Raw genomic sequence first — 13,611 nt, 5'->3', positions numbered from 1 at the left:
GATTTGGCCGTTCGAAAAATCCTTAAAAGTTGGAAATATTTTCTGGAAAAACTAGGACGATGCAATTCAAATTAGAAACAATTTTGGATAGTGCGGTTAGAGATATTTTGACTTGTATTTTTTGTTTTTATTATGAATTAAGTTTTCTGATGGGATAAGATGGGTACAATAAGGCTTTTATCCTACGTCCACAGGGGGCCTATTCTGAAAAAAAATTTTAGCACATGTCATAAGCATTTATCACATCTAAAGTGATTAATTCTGTGGTAAACTGAAGTGACAAACTGATTTACCACAAAATTTTTTTTCAGAATAGGCCCCCAGTCCACACAGCAAATAATTCTCATGACCCTGGATCTACAATATCGTGCAAAACATCACGTTAACATGTTGTGATGGTCACAGAACCTTCTTTCCATTTTTCATACAAGTGTTGCCTTAAAGAATGAGAAATGAATTTTTTTTTAACCTAAACTGTTGCCTTAACCCTTAACTGCTATGTGGGATAGATTTACCCCAGACAATTTTTTACAATAAATAAAATTTATTTTTTTTTTTTTTTCAACAATTGTTTTCACTGTGTGTAACATTAAAAATTGTTAACCTGAATATTTTTTTTGTAGTCAAAGGCTTGAAATATATTAGAAAAAATTTTCATAGCAAAATATCTAAAATTCTCTGATTTATTCGATGTTTTTCGGGCTGGGGTAGATTTATCCCACCGAGCGCAGTTACGTGGCCGAAATGAGATGTGCAAGTTAAAAGTTAAAATATTTACTGTACGGAGAACACAGGTGTTTGTTTACGATTGTTTATTTTTCAAAATAAGTACTAATAACATTTTGAAAAATATACAATCATACAAACAAATACCTGCATCCTCCGTACAGTAAATATTTTAAGGCAAAAGTTTAGGTTAAAAAAAATTCTTTTCTCATTCTTTAAGGCAACACTTTCATGAAAAATTGAAAGTCGGTTATGTGTCCGTAACCACACGTCAACATGATGTTTTGTACGATGTTGTAGATCCAGCCTGAAAATTATTCGAATCATTGAGTTTGACTAATTTTTGTCCAACACGACAGCTGTGGCCAAGGCAATGGACAAGTATGTTATTCGTACGCTCACAAATAGCGCTGGGCCGAGCTAAGGGAGCGTCCACGCGGGATCTCTTCCTTACCGGCCTCGAAGCCGTCCCCGTCCAGGTCTTAAAAGTTAGCATCCAACAATTGAAATATTGAACAAATCTATAAACTAATTGCACCATTCGATTGGGCGGCTTTTAATTAATCACATATCGTTTGTGCATCGATTATGCTCATTTTCTTTATGTGAAAAACAGATAAAATTAATTATGGGTGCTGGCCCTAGCACCCAAATTTGATTCTCCAACTATAGTGGTTTATATCGTGAAAATAATTGTTTACAATATACCAATCGCTAGTACCAATACCACGCATTATTGGCATCCAACATAAAATTATTAAAAAGTGAATCATTTAATTAATTAAAATAAAATAATACTCTTGCGTATTTAAAAAGGTTATTATGACATTGTTTCGCGCATGCGCCTCGAATATAACATTGTTGCTCAGTCGGAGACTCAATGCCATCTAGTAAACCGAAGTAAACTAAATTCAACTGAAGCATATTGATTTAATTCAGCCATACTCAGATACAATAATTCAACTAAACTTGAAAACAAAACCAATCGCACAGTGTACAGATATATTTATTTACTTGAACATGAAAAAGTTACTATCAGACTAGTAATTAAATGTTCAAATTGAGTTCCAATGGAGTAATATATTTTTTATTTACTCAATTGAAAAAAAGTCCGAAGCTGATGGACTCTGGACGAAAGGCGCACTCCGACTGAACTCGTGAACTGAATAACAATGCTTCAGTTGAATTTAGTTTACTTCGGTTTACTAGATGGCATTGAGTCTTCGACTCGAGGCGCATGCGCGAAACAATGTCATGATAACCTTTTTAAACACGCAAGAGTATTCTTTTATTTTAATTAATTAAATGATTCACTTTATAATAATTTTATGTTGGATGCCGCCAATAATGCGTGGGACGCACTAGCGATTGGTATATTGTAAAAAATTATTTTCACGATATAAACCACTATATTTGGAGAATCAAATTTGGGTGCTAGCGCCAGCACCCATAATTAATTTTATCTGTTTTTCACATAAAGAAAATGAGCATAATCGACGCACAAACGATATGTGATTAATTAAAAGCCGCCCAATCGAATGGTGCAATTAGTTTATAGATTTGTTCAATATTTCAATTGTTGGGTGCTAACTTTTAAGACCTTCCCCTCCGAGTCTTTGTATGCGCACACTTTCTCTATAATTTCGAGTTCATAGATTAAGATGCGTATCTCGTATTCATTATGAAATTTACCACTGAGCTCGAAGTTATAGCGATGGCGTGTGCATACAAAATCTCGGACGGGGTCGGCCCCAGAGTCTGGAAGGAAGAGGGATCCCATGTGGATACTCCTTAAAAGAAAAGTGGCACAGTTTCCATGAAAGTAGCTAGCAGGCCAGGCAATAGTGGCAGTGCATTTTTCAGAGTAAATTCGCGTGGCTACATCAGGACGAGGACACTGAAGTGGCTACGATTTATACACATGAAAAAAGCCTATATTTTTATCTGAAACTGTTAATTTTAAATAAATATGAGTGATGAGGTTATATATCTATCATCGGATGAAAATGAAAATACACCTCCCTTCAAGGTGTAAAATTAACACATCTGAAAACATTGCTATTAATTTGTTATCTATTGATATTTAGTTACATACATGATTAACTTTTTTTACAGAGTGCAAAAAACAGAGTTAATGAAGAAACAAATTGCCAAAAGAGGACGTTGTTACATGTTGATTCCAGCAGCTCCAATGCCAGTCCAAAAAAACAAAAATTTGAAAACATAAAGTGTAGTTCACCTCAACCGGGATGCTCCACAAATTTTAACGAAGTAAAAAATAAAGGGAGATTTATAAAACCACAACTAGTAGTCAAAACAAAAATACCAATCCCAGATGCAAGTGAAGATGTTTTTCAAGAGTTTACGAAAACATGTCTGAAGAAGAGAGACGATGAAAATACAAAGATAATTTTACAAAAGTTGGAAAAATTATACAATAACTTAAGTCCATTTCATAAAAGCAATAACGAGTTAAGATTGTTCATTAATAGTTGTCATGAGAGGATTACCGAAGGCCTATCACATGACATTTACACACCAATTTTGGATGTTCGTACAGAAATAAAAAATCATCTTCAATTGGCCAAGCAAGCAACGCCTAGTAACGCAGAGAATAATTTTGAAGAAATTGAAATGTCGAAAGGGGACATGAAAAAAATTAAACTATTAGAAGAGTCAATTACTGAGTGTCTAAAGAAAATCAAAGAATTGGAAAAAAAAGAAGTTAATTTTGAGGAAGATAATGACTCTGCATATATTCAAGAGGATAAATACAAAAAAAGACTAATTCAATTATGTAATATGCTAAGCAAAATAACCGGAGATAAAATCATTAGAAAACAAATATTAAAAAAAAAAATAAAAAGGTCAGATATAGCAGATGAAATGACAGGAATTTCGTCAGTTGACGAAGCAATTTTAAATTTTGTAAATTCTGACATAGCAAAAATCAATCGGTTAAAATATTTGGAAAGTAAGCGTATTGCTGATCATATAAAAATGCCTGAATATTTAGATATACTGAAGTGCATTGAAAAGTGTAATAAAAACAGCAATCTTGATCTGAGTAAAGAGAAAATGAATAGATTAGGTATGTAAATTATTTAGATACAATTTTACATACAGACACTTGAAATGAAAATTTTATTTTCAGCTAAAAAAGCGTTTCAGACTGTTGTAATTTTTTTGAAAAACAGACGACAGACTGAAACAAAAATTTACATGCAGTCCTTGTTAGATCATCATGATGGAAGTGAAGATCCTGCAATAAATGATATTGATTTAGATCAAAAATTACAAAAAAACAAAAAGGAAGGAGATAAAAAGCTTGAGGAAATTTTTAAAAAATACGTTGATAAACAAGAAGGTTTTCACGAAGAAGAGATAGAAAAACAATCTGATGATATCAATTCTGAAACTGACAGTGAAACAGATGATACTGAAAATGAAGACTTCTACAATCTATCGTCTTCTGTAAATGAAGAGAATTGTAATGATATCAGTAATAAAAACTCAAAATCAGGTTCAGTTGAAAAGATTCCATTGGTTGAAGATGAGTGTAAAGCACATACAAGTACACTGTACATAAATAATAAAAAAAACAGTATCACAAATGAAAGTAAAGACAAAAGTAACATTAAGAAATATGATGTTAAAGGTAATAGTAAAAAATTACTTACTACAAAAGCCACTTTATGCAAGTCCAGTACCTCGGAAAATAGGATGATCGCAGAGAAAGACGATGATATATTAATTATCAACGATGACTCAGGTGAGTCAATAATGAATTTGAATTATGTAGCGTAAGAGTCATTAGAGCATACACGTTTATTACTGTGGTTTTTTAGATAACACCATGGTAGCGAAAGATTCATCTGATATGTCTGTTGCTGAAAGTAAAATACTTACCAAGCCGACTGAAGTATTACAAATAAACATTGAAGATTCTCAATCAGTTCAGTCTCAAATAGCAAGTTCTACTCGCATCAACGAAAGTATGTGCATAAATCGCGCAAAATAAAAAATCAATTGAATATTTGTTTAAAATCATTTGTTGCAGATTCCCCAACTAATATCTCGAGTAAAAAAGTAGTGGATGTAGCTAAGGCATCATTTATTAAAGTACGTGCTTTTGCAAAGCCACCACCTGCATGGGGGGATTCATCACCAGAGAAATTAAAGGCAAAATCGAAAGGACCTGTTCAACAAAGACTACAAGAATTGTCAAAGCTTGAATATATCAATTTGACGAAAGAGAGAGAGAAACATTTACGTAGTCCTAGTACGCGTTCTATCAATCCGTTAGCTAATATCAAATATGCACTGCCACCAGCAAAACGGGTAGTAATTGTAAAGAATGTCATAAACAACTATAACGTTCCGTTTCGTGTAGATAGCATGAAAAGTTCAAAAGATGTCCAGGTAGTAAGTAGAATACGTCAGAATATCACTAGTGCACGTGGCGGCGACGGCGGTGGCGACCAAATAGCTAACAAAGCCAATGAAAATGGTGTGAAATCAGCATGGCTTTCGAAGGAAAAGGGTGACGTGAATAAGAGGCCTTACACGAAGTGATGTATATTTTTAAACACTTCGCGCGCGAGGACTCGATTTTTGCATGCTTGGGAAAGCTTGTGTGCTTGAAATCTCATCTCGTATCGGTCGAGTTGAAAAATAAAATTCGATTCACATGCGCGAGAAAATGATTTCATCCTCGTGTAACCTCTTCAAATGTCCACACGAGGATTAAATCATACTTTCTTACTTTAGTATCGAAATGACTTATCGCAAGTTGAAGACTTGAAGAGTTTATTGACAGTATGGTTGACAAGTTATAAGTTAAGACTTTATGTAATTTATTATGATTTCCGACAGGCTAAAGTCAGTTTTTATAAGATTTTGTACGATATCAAAGTGATCGGTATTGTCTCTTATTAGTAGAAACTCGACGTTATCAACAAACATTGTGATGTGCTGAAATTAAACATTAATCGTTATTTTTATTAGCTTTTACACCTTCCATCGCATAGTAAATTAATGGTAATTGCAGTAGTTACCCTCGCGTAGCGACGCGACTCCTCAACGAAAATTGGCGAGTCACATTCACCGACCGTTACCAAGACTTTGAGATTCTGCAAGGGTTCCGCCGGTGCCGCCGCCGCCGCCGCGTTATTTTCCGTACCGTACAAAGGCGCAAATGTAAATAACTTTATTTCGTCTCTGAAAGATTGTTTTGTAAATAAAGTTGATATATTTTTTAAAGTTGAAATTGAAATGTTAACTTACGACGTGAGCTGTAAAAGGTTATTGACGCTCACACGTAAAAGAGGTTCAAGAGCGTAAATACCGCTGATAAGAACGAGACCTTTGAGAAAATGTCTGCAGCCAAGCTTATCCATGGATCTTAACCAGTCGCGATCATGCAAGAGGCTCGCGGCAAGATGTGCACCAGCGCTGTGACCAACTATCCACACGCATCTGCGTAAGTAGGGAGAATAGTGTGAATGATTTAGCGTCATGAAATGAGCGACATTTTTGTTTGCATATCTACTTTGATCCTGACGATCGGGCTAACGTTAAAATTGTTTGCGCTAGTTGCTTGGTTTCTTGGACGATATCCGTCAATGTTACTGAAATATACGTACAACAATATCTCTCTTGACGATATAGACGGCTGTATATTTCTATAGGTGTATGTAACAATAACTACCTGCAGGACATAAATCGTAACCCCCGATGATAACTTTGATACCGTGAGTAACAAAATTTAGCACTGCAAATCCCGATAAATCTTTGCTAAACTCTTGCCAATAACCACCGTGAATGAATAGGAGAATTGGTGCTTCTGCGTAAAAGATGAGCAATGCTGTAGTTTTGTATTGCTTTGATAGAAACATGCATACCTTTTGGGAGATTCGTCCCATAAATGTCGTATTTGGTTTTCTCGCCGGGCCCGTAAGGAATATCAAGCTCGTGTTGGAAGGTACAGCGGGCTCGGAGTGTTGCTGAGGGTCAGCATAACAATTGTCAATTTGTTAAATAATAACTTTATTCAGTCGAATTCGTGTACTCACCATCTTGACAAAACTCGAAGTAACGTACTAATAATTCCGTCGGTCCGTGCCTTTTGCTCCAATTGCTAGGCAAGTAGAGCTTCTCTAGTTGCTGTGAATCGAGGCGTTTAAATAAATCAATGGATGGACTGCATTCGGTATACATGCCGCTTGCTGCTGTTCCACTCGCTTCAACACCTTGATCAATTACCTCCTTACTCATCTTCCCACTGCAAAGCTTTACTAAAGTATAGTACACAATGTATTCTTTTATTATTTGTTCGTTAGCTTCTTTGAAATGTTAGAAAGAGAGAGGGAGAGGGAGAGATGAATGGACAAGCTGAACGATCTCTAACGTAACGGCACAGTTCCACCACATCTGATACAACTGAAAACGCATTCGCTTTATGTGTTCAGCTCTCCCAGAGGTCTTATAGTTACTTTACGTTATTATAAAACTTCATTTTTTTTGTCGGCACTAAGATAGCACGCAAAGATTTGACCATATACATATTTTTCGATTGTCGCAGCTTGTGTAAACTGAAACATTCGACTACAGCGATTGCATAACTACATACTACGTCATTTGAGCAAAGTTTCCGATTACACCAAAGTATTGTAAACCTTGCAACATACTTGTTTTGAACGGTAAAGTCTCATACAAATAGAATATATAACCTACTAGAGATAATTTCAAAATTATCGTTTGTTCTACCAGCATACAAGTGCATAAAAACTAATTTTCTTTGCTAATTAAAAATTTGTACATTTGTCTAATACGCCCTACTTATGCGCGATCAGCCGTAACTTTTGATCAGAAGTGAATTTTTGGACGTAGAATTCATTTGAAAGCTATACTCTCCTATCTTTTTATAAAAAAGAGATTTCTGATGCTCATAAAAAATATATAGGTCTGGTAGTGGAAATAGTTTATTCGTTTTCTGATTGACTGAATGATGGTCACGTGGCTCTTACTAAATAATTCTTGACGAAAAGAAATGAAATAATTTTAAAATAAATATGTTCGTTTTGCTTTTTCTTTCTTCCTATTTCCTATATAATCTTATATAAAAAAGTAATAGCCTACCAAATGAAATCATTTATACGTTCTCTGATTAACTGAGTCAGGTAGGTTACCGTCATGTGGCAGTATGCATGTGCACATATGTGTATTAGACTTAGTCCTTTAAAATAAATCATTGAACCATCAATTTGATGATACGTAGCTTGAACGACAGCCTTTGTAGCAAATTACTTTTTTTAAATGCGCCAATCAGTATGTTCAATATAGCGCGCCCCTTTTGGAAAATGAATTTTGGAAGGTAAAAATTATGTAAAACTCTTGAAAATAAGTTTTAATGTAAAAATTTATTGGAATTAACGTTACAGTTATTTTCCATACTTTTTAGTAAATGCTAATTTAGAAAACTACACTTTGATTTAAATAAAATATTAAAATTTAGATTCTTATTAACACAGATTTTCAAATAAAAATGATAAAAAATAGTTTTATTCAAATTAAAAGCAGGCGAAAGTCATAACAACTGAAACAGAATGTAGTTTCTAATTGAGAAATGTCTTTGAATAAATATTTTAAAATATAATATGTAACAACATTCAAAATTTATTTTATAAATAATATATAATCTTTGTTATCTATACACGCTAGTCAGAGCAAATACAATCCCTAATTCTACAGTCTTTATTACGCATGTCAAGTTTTCCTGTGTCTATTTTGCTTTACTTGCATTCATAAATTCATAACTAAACCAATATATAAACTGTAAGTTGTAATTTTCCTTACTAAAACAAAGAACGAAAAGTAGTGGAGCCTATATTGATTAAGACTGGTATTGAAGATCGAAGTTATGGCATGTAATTGATGGCTTACTGATATGACGTAATGATTTGGCGCAAGAATTGGAACTATTTATGTACTTGTACAAATTAACAAGTGTTTAGTGATTACTAGTTTTTATAAATTGTTTATGTTTTTTTTTTGCAAGCAGCCATATTGACAACATTAAGTAAAAATAGTAATCGAGATGACATTTGACTAAATAATACATTGCAAAAATGTTGAAAAGAGTTTTAGAAGGGGTAAAAAACAGCGAATCGAATGGTACATAAGAAATTTCGTTTTGGGAATAATAAGATAGCTTAATTTCTACATACTCATCTAGAACATATTGAAAAAATTTTTTTAGCCAGAGCACAAAAGATACTCGAAAATTGGAATCAACATTTCGTAGCCTTCAAAATTTTGACATACATATTCACCAATGACATCACTGACATCAGGGTCTGTCTCCATAGGGCCTGCCTGAGTCCGTCCGAGCCGGCCGAGATTTTTTATGGGCACGCCATCTCTATAATTTCGTATCCAATGGCGAGTTTCATAGTGAATGGCTGCGTTTACATAAACGAGCCCGATCGGACGCAGCCAATACGAGAAACGCATGAACACGAAATTATAGAGATGGCGTGCCCATAAAAAATCTCGGCCGGCTCGGACGGACTCAGGCAGGCCCTATGGAGACAGACCCTCAGTATCAGTTTATCAGTACTAAATAATTGCCACGAGGTGGCGTAGCAATAGCGTACTTAAATTCGAAATATCGGTGCATATTAAGCAAATGTACCTTATTACTTTGAAGCGTCAATTTTTAATTATTTGTATCTACGACCTCGACAGAAACTTGGCGCTTCGTAGTAACAATATGTAATAAAAATTTCAATGAACACTTAACGTTGTAATGACCGGCCAGGAGGGGGGGGGGGCGAAGACGCGAATTACGATCAGCTGGTTGCATTATATCAATTTGGTTTATTTTGTTCACTGAGTGTTAATTGTTGAAAATCTTTGCTATCGACATAACTTTATTTATTATAGAATTTGATATATCCATGTAACGAATGTATATAATAAATATATTTCATTAGTACAAGAGAAAATCCGACTTGCTCTCGCAACTGGGTAGTTCTAGGCTATTTCGATTGACTTGTAACCCTTAGGTTACGGATTTTTTTTTAATTTGGCACAATTGTTGTACACATAAAACTGAGATTTTTTCCAAATTTTGGAGACGATACATTAATTATATCAAAAGTTATTAACAATTAAAGAAAAATGATAAAAAATTTTCAAACAGCTATATTTTAAAAACTAATAAAGATATCGAAGTCGGATTTTTTTCAAAATACTTATAATGCCTTAAAATTTCGAAATAATTACAACAATAAACAATAAAAATTTTTTTTCGAAAGTTATTAACTTTTTGTTTAAACAATTGCTAATATCTCAAAAAGTATATTTTTTTTTTGAAAAATTCTTGCTCCTACGTATTCCTGAGGATTTTTGCTATCGAAATCAATCATAAAATTCAAGGGCCCGACATATCGGAAAGCGTAGCCCTAATCAAAAGAAGACGCCTCAGCGTAAGACCACGAAGACGTCCTGCTGTCGTTGCGACGTACACTGAGGCATCTTCTTTTGATTAGGGCTACGCTTTCCGATATGTCGGGCCCTTGAATTTTATGATTGATTTCGATAGCAAAAATCCTCAGGAATACGTAGGAGCAAGAATTTTTCAAAAAAAAAATATACTTTTTGAGATATTAGCAATTGTTTAAACAAAAAGTTAATAACTTTCGAAAAAAAATTTTTATTGTTTATTGTTGTAATTATTTCGAAAGTTCAAGGTATTATAAGTAATTTGGGAAAACTCCGATTCGGTATCTTTATTAGTTTTTTAGATTAAAGCTAAAGTACCTTTCGACCGTGAGTCCGCTGGAGCGCTACCGCAGCCTTACGCCGAGGCGTCTTCTTTTGATTAGGGCTACGCTTTCCGATATGTCGGGCCCTTGAATTTTATGATTGATTTCGATAGCAAAAATCCTCAGGAATACGTAGGAGCAAGAATTTTTCAAAAAAAAAATATACTTTTTGAGATATTAGCAATTGTTTAAACAAAAAGTTAATAACTTTCGAAAAAAAATTTTTATTGTTTATTGTTGTAATTATTTCGAAATTTTAAGGCATTATAAGTATTTTGAAAAAAATCCGACTTCGATATCTTTATTAGTTTTTAAAATATAGCTGTTTGAAAATTTTTTATCATTTTTCTTTAATTGTTAATAACTTTTGATATAATTAATGTATCGTCTCCAAAATTTGGGAAAAATCTCAGTTTTATGTGTACAACAATTGTGCCAAATTAAAAAAAAATCCGTAATCTAAGGGTTACAAGTCAATCGAAATAGCCTAGAATTACCCAACTGTTCGTCTTGAAATGACTCGGTAGCGGGTGGATACTAATAGGCTTCTAGATTTTGTCGCACCATTCTCGCCTCTTCAAAAGGGGCAAATTTTGGTCTTCAACATCTTAAGGCGACCGAGGAGAATAACCGGTACTGACGTGCCCTATTAAGGTGTGTCTGACGGAATAGCATTTTTATGATGGATTTTTCCACATTTTCCCCTCTTAAAAATATCGAATGAGTTCTTACAATCGTACATTACGATATAAGTGCGGGAAAGTAGATTCTTGTCTCGTGTAGTATTTACGCCTGAGCGAAGCGAGTTTTAGTTTTAATTTGTAGTCTAGACCAGGAAATAGGAACTATTGGCTCTGCTGGATTACAAATTTTGTAATGTATATGTGTATGCGCGCGCGTGTGTGTGTGAGTACATGTGCGTGCACGCGCGTGTGTGTGTATTGCTGTTATGTAATGTACCCATATTTACTCTGGTTAATAAATAAATAAAAAAATATCAAATTAAGATTTTCATTTGACCTGTAGAAAGTAACAATATTGATTCATCAGAGGTTATAATCGTAATTTTACTTTATCATGCTTACTCGTTACCGCAACTTATGATGCGCGCTGCTTCTGTTTCGTGATTACTCCGTGCCTACGTGCTATACCGCGAGTCTTCAACTGTAATTAGTTCAACGTTAGCTTGTATTTAAATATACAAACGAATCAATCAGCATTCCAGTCAGTTGAGAACCTCGACGAATAAATCACAGCTCTAGAATATCTGCGCTCTTGGCTCATATTCTCGCAAACCAGAAAAACCGGACGCCAACCTCAGCTCACTCGTCTGCACTGCTTATCTCTGATACAGCTGGCGCGATGAACAGTGCAACTCTATAGTCACAGTATATACGTTTTTCGAGCGTGAATTCTCGATTTAGATTTGAAGTAATTAAAGCAATCATTCAAAGGTGATGGGGTTTCGGTTCCTCTTTTGTAAAATTATAATTTTCTTGATGGATGTGGATAGCATCTTGTACTTCACTTGTTGCGCTAAGTCAATTCGAAATTGGCTGCTATGTCTGCATTGACTTTAGTCGCAATCTTGACTGCGAATAAATGAGATCGCTTTGAAAGTAAATAGCCGCCGACTGGATTAAATTATTCGACAGGTAATTTATTTAATTAAATTATTTCGAGAGCAGTTGATCGCAGTATGCTTGAGAAAAAATTCAAATCGAAAGTCGGCCTGTCCCTATGACATTTCTCGCGAACCTTGTCCTCGTCAATACGAGCAATTGGTGACTCGGCCAACACGTAGCACGATTAAGGTTTCTGGAGCATTGTTGATAACTCCATTGGATTCCGTTTGAGTGTAGGATCTGTAGAAGCGTAATTAGTTGGAACAAACGGAAGAGTATAAAATGTCCTGCGCGAATTGTCTTACAGATTCGACACAAGCAAGATCAAGCAAAAAATGCGCACAATAAAGAACTGTGCGCCTCTAATCGAACGTTGGTGTCAATTATGTTTTCATAGCTTTATTCCCCATTTATACATGCATATTTCGCTGATTTTCGATCGATAAGCACCATAATGACGAGTCGCGCAATCTCGATGGTAAACCACTCATGTGTGTGCTTGCTTGCGCACGAAAGGGCAGCAAACGAAAGTCTCGTATCAGATAGAGCCGCAGGCTATAAAGCTATATATGGATAAACGATGTAGCACCAACGTACAATCGAACCACATCAAACTTTAGGTAAATGCGCGGCACCATGTAGCTGTACTGCTATTCTCTCTTGCTACGGCGGCAAGATTCGATCCGAGAAAATAATAGCACCAATTACGTCTCGATGAACCGCCCTTTTAGTCTATTAAAATTTGACAAGTGTTGCCAGCAAATATAATTCCAGCTTGTTGGTATCCTTTGCGAACATTCATCGTGCAATCGTGTGCTTTTTTGCAAGCAAACAATTAGTCAAATGGAAGACCTGCTTGCGTTTCTTATTGCCACGATGTTTCGCTTTCGATCACAGCGTAGCAATCAATTGTGAACATAAATGCCACGGGAAGCACGTCTTTACGTGCTTTTCAATCCAATTCACATTACAATGACGCCGACTAGCCAGCCTGTTACGTCATTGACAAAGCATTCACAGCGCAGAAGGTGCAATCGTTCCAAGAATTTCTTCAAGAGAGAAAAGAGAAGAAGGGGAGACGTACTAGCGATCAGGCACCTCGAAAGGACAGTCTGCTTTCACTGCTATAGGTAGCGCCGTACGTATACATTAGCCACTTCCCCACTACATACCATGCGCAACGGCCATGTGTGCAAGCCACTGCGAGAAGGCTGGCAATGCTGGTATTCTTGCGAGGGGACCCTTCTTCCTGGCGTTCTTGCGCTGCGTATTGGCCACCATAGCAACGTTGGATCATGCGCACGCCGCACATACCGTCAGCTGGGCACCGACGTCGTGGACGGAGGAGTTGGTTCCCTCTTCCCTCTGTTCTACTCACGCCGGTGCCGCGCTCCCGATGCTGTTATATATATAATAAGGCCCCAACCAAA

General features: G+C 35.5%; 2 protein-coding genes across 6 annotated transcripts; one reads left to right on the top strand and one right to left on the bottom strand.

Moving 5' to 3' along the window:
* The first annotated feature begins 33 nt into the window (after positions 1-33).
* LOC131672139 (death domain-associated protein 6-like) lies at positions 34-5,302 on the top strand. 2 transcript variants are annotated; one of them, XM_058949154.1, is made up of 5 exons: positions 34-95; positions 2,842-3,817; positions 3,881-4,498; positions 4,575-4,721; positions 4,787-5,302. In XM_058949154.1, exons 1-5 carry the CDS (start codon positions 60-62, stop codon positions 5,299-5,301), a joined length of 2,292 nt encoding a protein of 763 aa, XP_058805137.1. In that variant the 5' UTR covers positions 34-59; the 3' UTR covers position 5,302. The 2 variants fall into 2 exon arrangements, with proteins under 2 accessions (XP_058805137.1, XP_058805135.1); XM_058949152.1 differs by lacking the exon at positions 34-95 and adding an exon at positions 2,432-2,755.
* Positions 5,303-5,562: 260 nt separating this feature from the next.
* On the bottom strand, positions 5,563-11,894 carry LOC131672142 (kynurenine formamidase). 4 transcript variants are annotated; one of them, XM_058949160.1, is made up of 8 exons: positions 11,642-11,894; positions 6,801-7,022; positions 6,630-6,731; positions 6,437-6,571; positions 6,278-6,356; positions 6,013-6,204; positions 5,784-5,946; positions 5,563-5,700 (listed from the first exon to the last, which is right to left on the bottom strand). In XM_058949160.1, exons 2-8 carry the CDS (start codon positions 7,000-7,002, stop codon positions 5,566-5,568), a joined length of 1,008 nt encoding a protein of 335 aa, XP_058805143.1. In that variant the 5' UTR covers positions 7,003-7,022; positions 11,642-11,894; the 3' UTR covers positions 5,563-5,565. The 4 variants fall into 4 exon arrangements, with proteins under 4 accessions (XP_058805143.1, XP_058805144.1, XP_058805145.1 ...); XM_058949161.1 differs by having other exon boundaries at positions 6,801-7,017; XM_058949162.1 differs by lacking the exon at positions 11,642-11,894 and adding an exon at positions 7,226-7,384.
* Positions 11,895-13,611: the final 1,717 nt, after the last annotated feature.

The sequence above is a fragment of the Phymastichus coffea genome, unplaced genomic scaffold (assembly GCF_024137745.1).
Source record: "Phymastichus coffea isolate CEN01 unplaced genomic scaffold, Cenicafe_Pcof_1.1 PCOF00143, whole genome shotgun sequence".
Lineage (NCBI taxonomy): Eukaryota > Metazoa > Arthropoda > Insecta > Hymenoptera > Eulophidae > Phymastichus > Phymastichus coffea.
This window is presented reverse-complemented; position numbering and strand designations above follow the sequence as displayed.